Genomic DNA, 13,774 nt, shown 5'->3' with positions numbered 1-13,774 from the left:
CGCACGCACGGTCAATTGAATGGATGACTTTCATGAAAGGGCTAGAGTTGCACGGCTGTGCACGGACTGCAGTGTTGAGTTACACAGCAGGGCCGATATGCTGCGCAGTGCTCCGTCTGCATTTGACGTTTGATAGACGTCAAATCAAACGTGCTTTATTGCCGTCTGCCGCTCGGGTCCAAGGCATTTATGTTAAGCAGCAGTTTCTGTTGACAATGAGCAATGTTTTCCTTCGGCTAACGTCAGTTGACAGTATGCTTTTCCCCTTGGCATCGAGTTAGTTTTCATCAAATGTGTTTGTGTGAGTCAGTATTCGTATTTGTAGGCTGGCTGGGAGAAGGCACCCTGCTGCATTATGAATGAGTCTCGGCTCTTCTTAACACGGCGTTGGGTTTCTGAGCTCGTCAATCATTAAAAACAGACAGTGGACAGCAGGGCGGGGTTGAACAAGGCCGCGAGGCGGGTGGGGGCCATATAGGGAGGGAACCACCCTGGCAAAATAAGGACTGATTTAGGGCATGGTCGGTCACACATCTGCGTCCGAAACGCTGTAGCCAACGCACGCCGAGGTGTCACACGTGTCAATTTCCCACGTTGTCGTCTCGAGGCTTGTGGGCAGAAGTGTCGGTTTTCTGCAGTTCATTTGACCTCCAACCTTGGAATGGTTGACTCACTGCAATCAAAATGTCTGCCAAGCGGGGTCAACCACAGCGCTTCTTTTCTATTGGTCCAAACTCTCCTTGTTCCCACAGAATGGACGTGAATGGACGCTGGCGCCTCTGAAAGCATATGAGTGACCGTGCCGTGCCGTTATACTTAGTTAGGCGCTGTGTCTCGCACCTACTGTACAATACAGCTTGTAGATCAAATGGTCAGTGTGTGTAACTCAACCTTAAACCCCAACATCTCATCACACCCAGGAGGTACGCAAACAAACACACCTCGACGTATCCCATCTGCAAGCTGTCATAATCATCATACCCTGCTGTATGGTGAAAACCTGCTGGATTCACTCTACCGGAGGATGCTGTAATCTGTTTGCTTTGGTCTGAACCACTAATGTGTTTGACATTTAAGGATGGCCATACTGCATGCATCAGTGCTCACTGTCCCAACAATTATGGTAATAACTCCCTCCTGCTCTGCTTTCACCTTTAATACGTACGTTTTACATAACTGTGAAAAGCCAATATTTTATTATTCATTTGGATTTCTTCCATATGAGAGGCCCTTTTTTACAGAGTGTAAAGGTTCAACGCTGTTGTTTTTAAATGTGCTCTATAAATGAAGTGGATTGGATTGGATTATGTTCTGTAATGCAATACAATGTGCTGCAAATCTTCTTACGCAAGTGATATCCCTGTTACACAGTTACTATCACGGATTGACTTTCTACTTTATTAAAGTAGCAGACTAATTTGAATATTTGATGTCTTACAACACTTGGGATCGTGTCAGGATGAACTTTGACCCTTTGAGCCTTTTAATATTATCATTTATTGTCGAGACTAGAGAATGGCAAGATGTTGCAAGCCTGGCATAGGCTTTCCCCAAGAGTGGGTGGGGATGACACACAACAGGTGTGCAGTGCAGTCACACCCAATCATTTTGGACTCAGACCAAGGTATGACTGCTTAAAACAACTTCACCCACCCACGCCATACATATATAGCTGAATGCATTAGCTTAGAACACCCACGCCATACGTCCTCTAGCTGAATGCATTAGCTTAGAACAGTGCTTCTCAGCCTATTCTGGACCACTTTTTTATGATCAGTCAATCGATTGCAAATGAAAAAATCACACCCGTGTGAACTGAGTGGTGTAATATAGCCTGTCTGACGTAATTAAATCATGTCTGACGTAATTAAATCACACCCGGGTGAACAGGGTGAACATAGCAACCATGCTCATTTTTTCTGCACAAACAAAGCCAGTTGTAGGAGTGGTTTACACCACTCAAAAATAAATAAAGTGTTTTGGCAATTATTTGGGAACCCAATAGAAATACTCACGGCCCGCCACAGGTTGAGAACCACCTGCTTAGAACACAACTCATCGCGTTTCGTTTCGGTGTCGGAAGCACACAGTACTGTGTGCAGGTTGTATTTTGACCAGTCCGGCCCGTGGCCCAAAATGAGTTTGACTCCCCGCGCCCTGATGTAACCCTGTAGCTCTGGCAGCAATTAACCCAGCTCAGTGATAATCAACAGAGCTTCTCCCCTGCTGATCACATTCTGTGCATTTTCCAGTAAATGAAGTCAATGTAAACACACTCAAGAAGTTCGGTAAAGCATCTGGATAGAATTCTCTCTCTCTCTCTCTCTGATGACCTGTTCCATTGAATTATTCATGGGTCGCCTTGGCTCTGGGAGGAGGTCAGCTAACTCAGCTGCCTGATCAATGTTGGATTAGGACGAGTGCCGTCCCATGGTTTCTTTCTGCACAATCAAGAAACACAGAGAGTGTTCTGTGAAACCCCTTGTTTTAGGATCAGTCTCGTGTTTTGATTGTGGTGTTTTGTGTGTAGGACGGCGTATGTGTGTGTGTGTGTGTGTGTGTGTGTGTGTGTGTGTGTGTGTGTGTGTGTGTGTGTGTGTGTGGGAGGGTTCAGTTAAGTTGACAAAAGGCATTGCTTAGCCTTTGTTTATCCTACGTTATACTTCATCACACAACTGTCTGTGACTAACAGATTTTCAAGCAGTTTGGGGTTAATGGTGACAGACCCCAGAGACGTATGGATACAAAGGCTATGATGAGACGTATTACCTGAAACTGAACATATCCTATGTGTGCAGTGGGGACTAGTGCAGTGGGAGAACTCTGTGGTATGAGGTGGAAGACATGAATGTGATGGTTTGGTTTGGTATGGCACGGATCCAGGCCATCAAGGATGGTGAAATCCCCTATTAGGATTTGGTCCACCACCCTTATTCCTTCCCACACTAACTCAAACCACATGCTAAAGAAAGACACCATGGGTTCAGCTCAGTGTTACCTCAGCAGACACTCCAGCCAAGAGTTCCTTTCTCAGAACGGTAACGAATGGCTGTGATGGAGTGTGTGTGTGAGTGTGTGAGTGCGTGCATGTGCGTGCACTGGTGCATGTGTGTGTGTGTGTGTGTGTGTGTGTGTGTGTGTGTGCGCCAAGTCTATTTCTATTTAATCATAAGTCATCCAAGAATATTAGGGTGTAGTACTTTAGTTTTGTTAAGCGTTCCTTCTCCTTTGCACTTTGAAGTGTGCAAACTCTCCAGCCGAGTTAAGCAGCTTAGTGTGTGTTGTGGTGAAGTGGGTGCAGCACCTCCTCTGTGGGCTCTAAAGACCACTCACCCATCGCCCTCGGCTTTGATCCAGCCCAACTTTACGGGCTCTCGAATGCCGCTCAGCGATCCGAGTGAGAAATATGGTTTTGACAAAACATCTGTTTGACAAACGTATACTATACTGAGCTGCAGTTCAGCAGCTGGAAACTTCCAATGTGGAAAGAGGACGAATTTTCTGACTTGGAAAGTGGTGGAATGGAAAGGCATCACAATGGCATCTTCATCAAAGCTGATGCAACGGAGGAGGGCCAGGACAAGTGTTGTTACCGCCTCTGAGTCCTGACTGAGCGAACAGCCTCCGCATAACATATGAATCACCACATGATCGGGTTTCATAAGGCCTCAGCGCTCTGCTGCCGCACAGGATGTAATATGGAGGGAGAAAAAAAAAACTAGCGTAGACAGCACAAGCTTACATCACGCGACGAAACGACAAAGGCACATGGGAATCCTAAAAAAGGAAATTGAGCAGTTAAAGTCAATATTTGTTTTCTTCACAGCGATACTCTGCATTAGCCCTCTAATACCCATAATCCCATGGGACTATTCCATCCTCTTCCCTGTGGCTCTGTGTCCCGTGGAAGTCCGAGGAGGGCCGACTGGTCTATGCTGATGGACGGCTGTGTGTGTGTGTGTGAGGGGGGGGTTTGGGGGTACTGTGAACTGCACCCCACCCAGATTTAGGGGGTCTTTTTTCAGCCAACACCCTTGGCCTGGTGAATACCTAAAGCATTGCACACTGAGAGTGGCTGACCAAAACCATGTGTGGACGGAATTTTGTAATATGGATGTACATACCGGTCCGGTATGTTTGTGAGCAACAGAGAGTTGAAGGAGGACAGATAAAGGTAGAACAGAGACAGAGACAGAGACAGAGACAGAGACAGAGAGAGAGACAGAGAGAGAAGGATGGGTGTTCTATTTATGATGTTTTCTTTGGCCTTAGCGTCTGTCTGTGCCCAGTTCAAAAAACAAGTGCCATTGTGTCACTGTACCAGCCAAAAATAACAGGTGTGAGAGAGCAAGTCAAAACATCCCACTGGCTGAGGTATCTGTTTCCTATTTCTCCTCCTCGGAAACATTTCAATAATATGAGGCCACATCAGTGAGAGAAGGGCACTTCAAAGGGCCAACGATCATGCCCCTGCCATGTACAGTATTGTGCCTCTTCCTGTACGAGCTACAGAATACCGTACCGTATATACAGCATACGCCCATTTCGTCTGATCCTCATCAAGTCTTATTGCTTTTGCAGTTAAAAGGAACCCGCCTTTCAACACAATTACGGGTCATATGGAATAGCAAACATTATCCGCATGCGAGCTCTTTAAGTTGGTTTGTCTGATCCTCTCACCAGACACTGCGGGTTCCACCATTTGAATGGGCCATGGGCTTGAGATGTGGTTGAAATGTCAAACAGTGGATTTTTCAAGGGTACTTTGCCTTACCGCAGGCGCAGACTTGAAGGGCTATAAAGTGTGCAATAAAACATTTTATTGTTACAGTAATATGCCTATTTGTTCCAGAAAACAACTTCTCAGATATTTGCACAGTTTGACAATGAATTTCCATTTTCTCATGTTGTCTTTTCTGTTTTGTTGTCATCTGCAGATGAACCGATGGCCCTGGAACAGCTAAATGACTCCCTGCTGGCCCCCGGGCCCCTTCCTCCTCTCCCCACACCACCCACACCGCCCATGGACATGGACATGCCCATGGTGACCTGCGACCTGCTCCCCACCCAGACTCCTCCGCTGATACCGCCGACCTCCCCGGGTTGTGGCAACGGCGGCAGTGCCAATCCGGAGCATCCCCCCGGCTCAGAAACCCCGGGCCCAGGGGCTCCGGGGGCCCCGGCCGCCAACGGCCCCTCCAACCCAGAGACGGAGGAGGACAAGGCTAAGAAACTACTCTACTGCTCCCTCTGCAAGGTGGCCGTCAACTCCCTGTCACAGCTGGAGGCTCACAACAAAGGTATAGCTATAGCTGCCACGCGTGTACACCCCTGGTGTGTACACCCCTGGTGTGTACACCCCTGGCTTGTCCACCACAAGCCATGCTGGCTTGTGGTGGACATTTTTGTCAAAATTCTATTTTTGCCACAAACATACAAATGAGCGGACAATAATATTACCAGAAAACACATAAAGAGCTGTAGCCTTAAATGATCTTAACAGTTCTGTAACTCTGAGTGTGTACAAATGGAACCAAATGGACCCGTAAGGGTCCTTAGAATAAAATGTTAGAGAAACACAGTCCTAGTGGACTCCTAATGTGCCATACATACAGTAGTGTCATAGTAAATCAGTGTCAAACATTCTGAAGAAAATCTGGAGACTGACATTAAGTTATTGGGTCACGCATGCATGCACACACACACACCTGGACACCATTGCCCTTATCTCATACCATCTTGATTCAGCGCACTTTGAGAAAAGTACCTGTAGGGTAGCTATAAGTACTTTGGTGTGAGACTGCAGGGTTCCGACTGAAAGTAGCACCGATCAGCAGATAAATGATCTGCTTCACTGCGCTTTAAGCTCAAACTCTGTAACCGAGCACTGCTCTCCTGTTTTCCGGAGCTACGTCAAGGTGGCCCCCGTGGCAGCGTATTTCTGCTCACCTGTCTATACGTGTTCTCTCATATGGCACGCTGGCTGCACATCCTACACCACGCCTCACCTCACTCACCCCACCATGAGACGTAATTATTTAAAGAAAACTCTTCCCCCGCTCAAAGATTTGACGATTGATGGTGTCACATTGGCAGCAGGCGTGCCCGAGGCTGCTTCAACAGGACGGGTAACACTGGTAACAGCTATACCTGAATGATTCAAACAGATCAGGTCATTAACTGTGTGTGGGTGAGATCTCTCTCTGGCTGACGTCAGGCCTCAGCATTCTGTCAGGACAGTTTCGCACACATCACATGTGACATGAGCAGACATGAGCGGGGCTTTAAATGTCACTGAGCAGCCCACTCCCTGCCTGATCTAATTGTCCATGCCCACCAGCAGCAGTCTACCTTTATGTGTGACATTGTGTCTCACTAGAGGACACCACACTGTTGGCGTCTGTTGGTCCTTGACCCTCCACTCTTTATTTTGGGACATTTCGCTCCCCAGGCAGCCGTACACTACAAGACCTGCTTGGCCATTACTCTGCAGACCTTGTACACACACACATGCAATGCATGCACACACAGACACCAACCTGCACGCGCACACACCTTGATGCATGCACACCTACAGTACTGTATGTCCTCAATGCACACACATGTGCGCACTGCGCATGCAATATGCGCCTTCACGCACACATGCATACGCACAGTCCCCAGAAGTTGCGAATGCATCTTAAATCTGCACCTATTACATTAACGGTGGTAGTTACAACAGTACACACACAGACGCATGAACGAACGAACGCACACACTCGCCACACACGGAGTAACGCAGTGAGTCAGGTGTGCTGTGTGATGTACTGTTAGCACTTAGCAGGCTTGTCCTTGGTGTGTTGAGTACATTGCCTTGGAGCAGCCAGTACTGAAAGGCAGATCCTTCTTAATGTAAAATTAAATGTCAATCAATAAAACTGCAATCACTGAGATCATTATGGTTGATGTAACCGCTGGCAGGGTTCTTTATAGTACCCTGGAGAACCTCTGACTCGCACACACACACACACACACACTGGAATGACGAGTTTATTGTTGTGCAGTAACATAGTTTTACAGCTGCAATCTTGCACTAGATTAGGCTGCACACATGTGCGTACCAGTGCACGGATCCATCCATGATGTTCAGAACATGCATACAGTGTGTAACTATAAAAAGAGAACAGATTAAAAACAAACATGACCCGGTGACATGCGCTGAGTGTCAGCCCACTCGCCCTGTTCCTCAGCCCCGCGGGGAAGATTAACAGTCCAAATCAACTCTGTGGGTAGAACAATCTGGAAGTAATCTTTCTCTCTCATTCTAACAAGAAAAAAAATACAAAATGGTGCATGTACGGTAACCATGGATCCAAAAATAAAGACATATGCTAGGCAGACGTCAAAACATGCACAGTATGCAGCGCAGCGCAGCGCAGCGCGAAACGAACATTTAAGATAAAAACTCAAAGCCGGAACAGAGAAGAATGATAATGTGTATTCACTATTCAGTGTTATCTCAACATTTACGCAACGTGTTTCCGCGCTACCTATTGTCTACTTTCATGTTTTGAAACCTGTCTTGTCTGTTTGTGTTGCGCTTTATGTACACCCATGAGTCAAACTCCGTCTCACAAAGACAGAAAAAAAAAAAAAGAGAAAATAATCCACAGGGGCCTCGTCGTCAGCCCAAAATAGAACAAAGGCAGATACAAATACCCCAAGTTCACATTTTTGGCCACAAGTTAAATCAGTCATTCCAGCCTCTTCCCTCCCAGCAGTCAGACACCCCCGCCCCACATGCCCCCTCCCTAATACTGCCTCACCCCTCTCCCCCATTCTCTCTCCCTGTAGTACCCTGTACCGTACACAAAGCCCAGGGATCTGAGAGAGGCCCTATCTCACAGCCAACATGAAACTAACTGGACCACCTCGGCTTTGGGGGTGGGAGACATGGTCATATGGGTGGGTGCGTGCGTGCGTGCATGCGTGCGTGCGTGCGTGCTTGCGCGTGAGTGAGTGTGTCTGTGTTTCTGTGTACGTGTGTGTGTCTGTGTGTGAGCATGCGCAAGTCATGATGACTGGAATTTTTCAACCAAAAACAAAACATGTAATTACTTAGCGGAAAGCTATTTTGGCAGGTTATTGGTATGCTTAAGAGTGGTGAAAAGAACACTACAATGCTTTTTACACAGTCAAATCTGAGTGTTTTTTATTTATTATTATTATTTTACATAACTCTTCTCTTTGGGGGGTCCCTGGCACACAACTTTTTCAGATGGGGGTTGTTGTCAGGAAAATGTTTGAGAAGGGAAGGCATTGTGGAATTAGTCTCGGGTCTTAATGGGTTAAGTGGCTAAATTAACACACCAGACTTTGCGGTGTAGTATACTGCAGAAAAAACAAGATCTAAGCGAGCTGAGCTTGTGCAATATTCTGACGGCATGAATCCAAAATATATGAAGGCCAAACGCATACTTTACCAAAACCATTACCATCGGGAAAGACTGTAAAACATCCATAGACTTTTAGTGAGTCGCCCCATTGAATGGCCTTTATATTATCAATGATGCTGCTTAGATGGGCTGACCACACATCATTGGGTTGTTAATTAATTTAGCCTACATACTTATTCCTGGACTTATTGTGTTTTAATCACTGTACATCTTTAAATCTGTTGGGGTAAGTGACTATATTGGAATTACATGATGATGGATATGTATCATTTTTGTGGGACGTAAAAAGAAACCCACAACACATTCTAATATCCATTCTAATCCCATTGTCTAAGCTCTTCTTAATGCCGTTAAGAAAAGTGGTGCATAAATAAAAAACTATTACTGGCGTTATTATTATTAATGCCACCAAAGTGCTTAATTTGACACTCTGGGGTCAAACGCTGAGTCATTGATATTAATGTGTGTGCGTGCGTGCGTGACTGTGTGCGTGCGTGCGTGCGAGAGTGAGACAGAAGGATTCTATGACCTCAATAACTACACCCTCTCCACCCCACTGATTCCCAATCAGTTGTCACAACATTAGCAGTGGAGATGAGCTGTGGCTCATCTCTCTCATCTCCAGCCAACGTCAACCATTCTAACTCCAACTTGGTCCCACTTTGTAACCGAAAGCCTCTCCCTCCCTCAACTCGCCTGGCTGTGTCCCTCTAGTGGCGAAGGGTTCACATTGCACTGTTATCCCGCTGTAATGGCGTTCTCTGTCGCACATATGTGTTCGTTTAGAGAGCAAGACTCCTGCCACTGATACACAGTCTACTCTTTCATATCCTGATGTTTGTCATTGTCACCGTCCGTCTGCGCTTTGAGCTTCAGAGTGACGCTGTCCAGACTCAGTTCATTTATTTGAGAGCTGGCAGACGGAGGCACCATGACTCATATGGGATACTGTAGCACGAATAGTGATGCATCTTAAATACATTCTTCAAATAGATTGTTTCATTATAGTTCGTTAGCTCCTAATTATGTCATTAAATCGGAGTCCATAAAAATGATGACGTGTGCGCGCGTGGCGTGCGTGCTAATGAATTAATGAGTTTTTATTTTTGTGTCTCGTCATAAGACAAGACACATCCCTTACGGGATTAGAAGACACCAAAAGCATAAATAAACAATATCACATTCACTTCCTGGAATATGTTTTCTTTGAACATTTGTCCCATGCTTTCTCTGAATATGTGCGTGTGTGTGTGTGTGTGTGTGTGTGTGTCCAGGTACCAAACACAAAACCATCCTGGAGGCACGAAGTGGGCTGGGCCCCATAAAGGCATACCCGCGCCTGGGCCCCAAACCTATCGGCGAACAGGCAGGGGGGCCGGTGGACCCCAACACTCAGGAACGCACCTTCCACTGTGAGATCTGCAACGTGCGGGTCAACTCCGAACTGCAGCTCAAACAGGTGTGCAGATTTAGCCAGAAAAGGCAGAAGGAAACTGTAATCTTAAATAAATGCTTCAAAATGTAAGTGTGTACTGTACTGTACGCCAGAGGTTCCCAACCACTGGTACATGTACCGGTGCTGGTACACAGGACATGTCCCACTGGTACGTGTACCGGTGCTGGTACACAGGACATGTCCCACTGGTACACAGGACATGTCCCACTGGTACACAGGACATGTCCCACTGGTACACAGGACATGTACCACTGGTACTGTACATGTACCGGTGCTGGTACACAGGTCATGTCCCACTGGTACACAGGACATGTCCCACTGGTACACAGGACATGTCCCACTGGTACATGTACCGGCGCTGGTACACAGGTCATGTCCCACTGGTACACAGGACATGTCCCACTGGTACACAGGACATGTCCCACTGGTACATGTACCGGTGCTGGTACACAGGACATGTCCCACTGGTACACAGGACATGTCCCACTGGTACATGTACCGGCGCTGGTACACAGGTCATGTCCCACTGGTACACAGGACATGTCCCACTGGTACACAGGACATGTCCCACTGGTACATGTACCGGTGCTGGTACACAGGACATGTCCCACTGGTACACAGGACATGTCCCACTGGTACATGTACCGGCGCTGGTACACAGGACATGTCCCACTGGTACTGTACATGTACCAGCGCTGGTACACTGGTACATGTACCGGTGCTGGTACACAGGACATGTCCCACTGGTACATGTACCGGTGCTGGTACACAGGACATGTCCCACTGGTACATGTACCGGTGCTGGTACACAGGACATGTCCCACTGGTACATGTACCGGTGCTGGTACACAGGACATGTCCCACTGGTACGTGTACCGGTGCTGGTACACAGGACATGTCCCACTGGTACGCAAGAGGGGAATCCCAAGTTTTCACGACTCTATATAAGGCGTCACCAGGATTTTCAGCGGTGAAACGTTGTGGTTTATAAACAGTCTGTTACTTCCGTGTTGCATAGCATAACGGTGACATCACTGTGGAATCCTTGATATCATTTAGGTTAATGAAATAACGTTATAATAAACTGTCAGCCGGTCTGTGGTAATAGAAAGGTTGGGAACCCCTGCTGTACGCCACCATAGTAACATCACATTCTATTTGAACATTGCCATTTGCATGCATTGTATGCAAATTGCAATGCACTGTAAATACACTGTACTCGGCTGATTTAACTCTGAGAGTGAACACAAATTGATAAAAAAAACACTCAGGATGTTATTGTGTACAGTCCAGAAAGTCAACTATCAAAGCATGCATGTGTCTATTTGTCTCAAAGATCAAAGCCTTCATGATTTGGGGGGATAAACAAATTAACTCATTGCATTGTTTTTTATCTGTTTAATTCTTTGCATAGTTAGTAGTTACTACCTTTTCCCCTGAGCCTCTATGCCAAATGTCTTTGCCAAAAATAGACACTTTGTGAGCTTATAGATCTGCTATTTTTGCTGAATGTTTGTCCCAGCTGAACAGGGACAGTCACATTACTAGGCTTCATGTGGCTTCAAGAGAGCTGAGCTGGTCATGCATTATGATAGATTGCAGCATAACACTGCCCCCTGTCTGTCTCCTCCGTGCAGCACATATCGAGTCGAAGGCACCGGGACGGCGTGGCAGGAAAGCCCAACCCCCTCCTCAGCCGACACAAGAAGCACAGGGGAGCTGACCTAACGGTAACCTTGGCTTTCACCTCTCACCCTTGAACCCCAGGGGGCTCGGCTCCTCTGACACAGCAGTGTAGCAACCCGAGATGGACCAGCTAATCAGACACACATTATTGAAGTAGGACAGAATGGCCTTTCAGTCAGTGGTTCATCATTGTTGATTAAATCCCTACTATACCAAAGCTCTCCAGCCGGCCCACTCTGTTTTTTTGGCCGCATCCCCTTCCTGGAAATGTTTCTTGATTGAATTGAGAAGCTCTGCACTATGACAGATCAAAAGAGTCATGCATGGAGACAATTTAGAGTTTCTATGTCTCCCCTCCATATGTTAACCGTCTGGAACTAATAGTTTTATCCTGGTCTCTCCTTTCCCCCCTTCCCCCACACACACCTATCCAACTCTCTCTCTCTCTGTCCTCTCCCCCATTTCCCGCCCTCTTTTCCTCTTCTTCTTCCTTCTAGTCTTCTTTGACCTTCTCTAAGGATCTGAGCAAAGTCCTGGGGGCGGGGCTCCTGCCCAGTCCCCTGGCCGTCGCGGCGGCCATGGCGGCCGCGGCCTCCAACAACCAGCTGGCCCAGCTCCGCGCGGTGGCGGCGGCGAACCCCATCCACCACCATGCACACCACCACCATCCACACCACCATCTACTACAGGGCCCGCCCCTCAGCCACGCCATCCTCAGACCCGCCCCGGGGCCCATCCGCACAGCCCACGGCCCCATCCTCTTCTCCCCTTACTGACACCACACACCCCGGTTCACCCCTCGGACCAGTCAGGAACAGCCACTCCAAAAAAACATAAAACTAAAAAAGCACACTGTGAAGAAATAAACATAAATCAACAGCAATTGACAGGAGCAAGAAAAAAAACTACAAAAAAACTACAAAAAACATCCAAAACATTAAAATATCTAGGTGAGAGGAAAAAGCGAGGGAAGCGAGCACTGGAAAAAAAAAGGAGAAGGGACATATGTTCTTCTTTTTCCACTTTACCAGGAAAACTCTCCCTTCATTTCAAAGACTCCTCGGTGATGGACTGACTGGACGAACAGAGGAGAGGTATTCATTATGCATTGGACTCCCTTGTACATCTCTCCCCCCACCCCAAACCTCCCTACCCTTCCCCTCTCTTCCACGGTGGCCTGCCACGGCCGCCTCAATAGAACAAGCAGACGTAACACGTGGATCTTTGCAAAGAAAACGTTGAAGCATGCCTAGTGTTAAATGATCATGCTGGGCCGAGGTGGTTCGATGTGTTCTTCTTCTTCTCACCCCTATGCACCTCTAAACAGCGAGACTGTAGTGTTATGTCAGTAGGATAGCTGCTTCCATCGGTCTTTGCTATAATCAATGTGTGCGCGCCCCCGTATACCGTAGCTACGGTGGCCTACGCTGTACTTCACTGTACATGTTTCTCCGCAGCCGAGAGGCCAAGCCAGCGGCGAAGCCAAGCCCTTTTCTCAATTTATGACACTCTCACTAGATGCAACATGTTTTTAGGTGGCGGGCAGGGTCCTCCCCAGATGCATGGTGGGGTGGTGTGGGGTCAGAAAGGTGACTGCAGCAGGGATTTGGCTATCAATTCAAGGGAGCAGGGGGAGGGGGGGGCTAGCATGGGTCAGCGCGGTCAAACTGACCCCAGGCAGCATGCAGAACGACGCACACAGGTCCAGACAAATTTGTGTTTCAAAATAGACTATGCCAACAAATATGGCTGGAGGGGGTGGACGCTTCCGTCAACCTCCATAACAGTCAGAGGAGGGCCTCACTGAAGGTGGGGGGGGGGGGGGGGGTACATTCTGTACTGTCTGTGCCGTAGCATTATGTGCTACACGACCAGAGTTTGAACCCAAAGGAATGAACCCATATTTCTCTTAGAGTTGCTTTATATTTTTTCTGCTGAACAGACAGACACACTCAACGGTAGCAAAAGGACATCAGAGTATAATAGTAGAGCATCGCTCATACAGTAGACGCCACGGGAGAAGAGGACATCAGAGTATAATAGTAGAGCATCGCTCATACAGTAGACGCCACGGGAGAAGCCTTGGTGATGGGATCAGAGTGGCGTAGCGGTATTCAGAGCGAGGTCATTGTATGTCATCCTCACACCACTGCACTGTGCTCATCATCGTTCATACGCTGTACCAACGGCGTGACCC

The 13,774-nt window shown here is 47.5% G+C and overlaps 1 protein-coding gene across 4 annotated transcripts in view; it reads left to right on the top strand.

Moving 5' to 3' along the window:
• znf385a (zinc finger protein 385A) overlaps positions 1–13,187 on the top strand; it is a 110,925-nt gene extending 97,738 nt beyond the window's left edge. For all 4 annotated transcript variants that reach the window (XM_079520009.1, XM_079520011.1, XM_079520010.1 and 1 more), the window contains 4 exons: positions 4,938–5,300; positions 9,710–9,894; positions 11,529–11,621; positions 12,075–13,187. In XM_079520009.1, the coding sequence (XP_079376135.1) occupies positions 4,938–5,300; positions 9,710–9,894; positions 11,529–11,621; positions 12,075–12,353 (920 nt within the window). In that variant the 3' untranslated portion in view covers positions 12,354–13,187. The remainder of the gene's footprint in view (positions 1–4,937; positions 5,301–9,709; positions 9,895–11,528; positions 11,622–12,074) is intronic.
• The last annotated feature ends 587 nt before the right edge of the window (positions 13,188–13,774 follow it).

Source organism: Electrona antarctica (genome assembly GCF_951216825.1).
Source record: "Electrona antarctica genome assembly, chromosome: 2".
Lineage (NCBI taxonomy): Eukaryota > Metazoa > Chordata > Actinopteri > Myctophiformes > Myctophidae > Electrona > Electrona antarctica.
The sequence above is the reverse complement of the archived record's forward strand: the minus strand, read 5'-3'. Positions and strand labels throughout refer to the sequence as shown.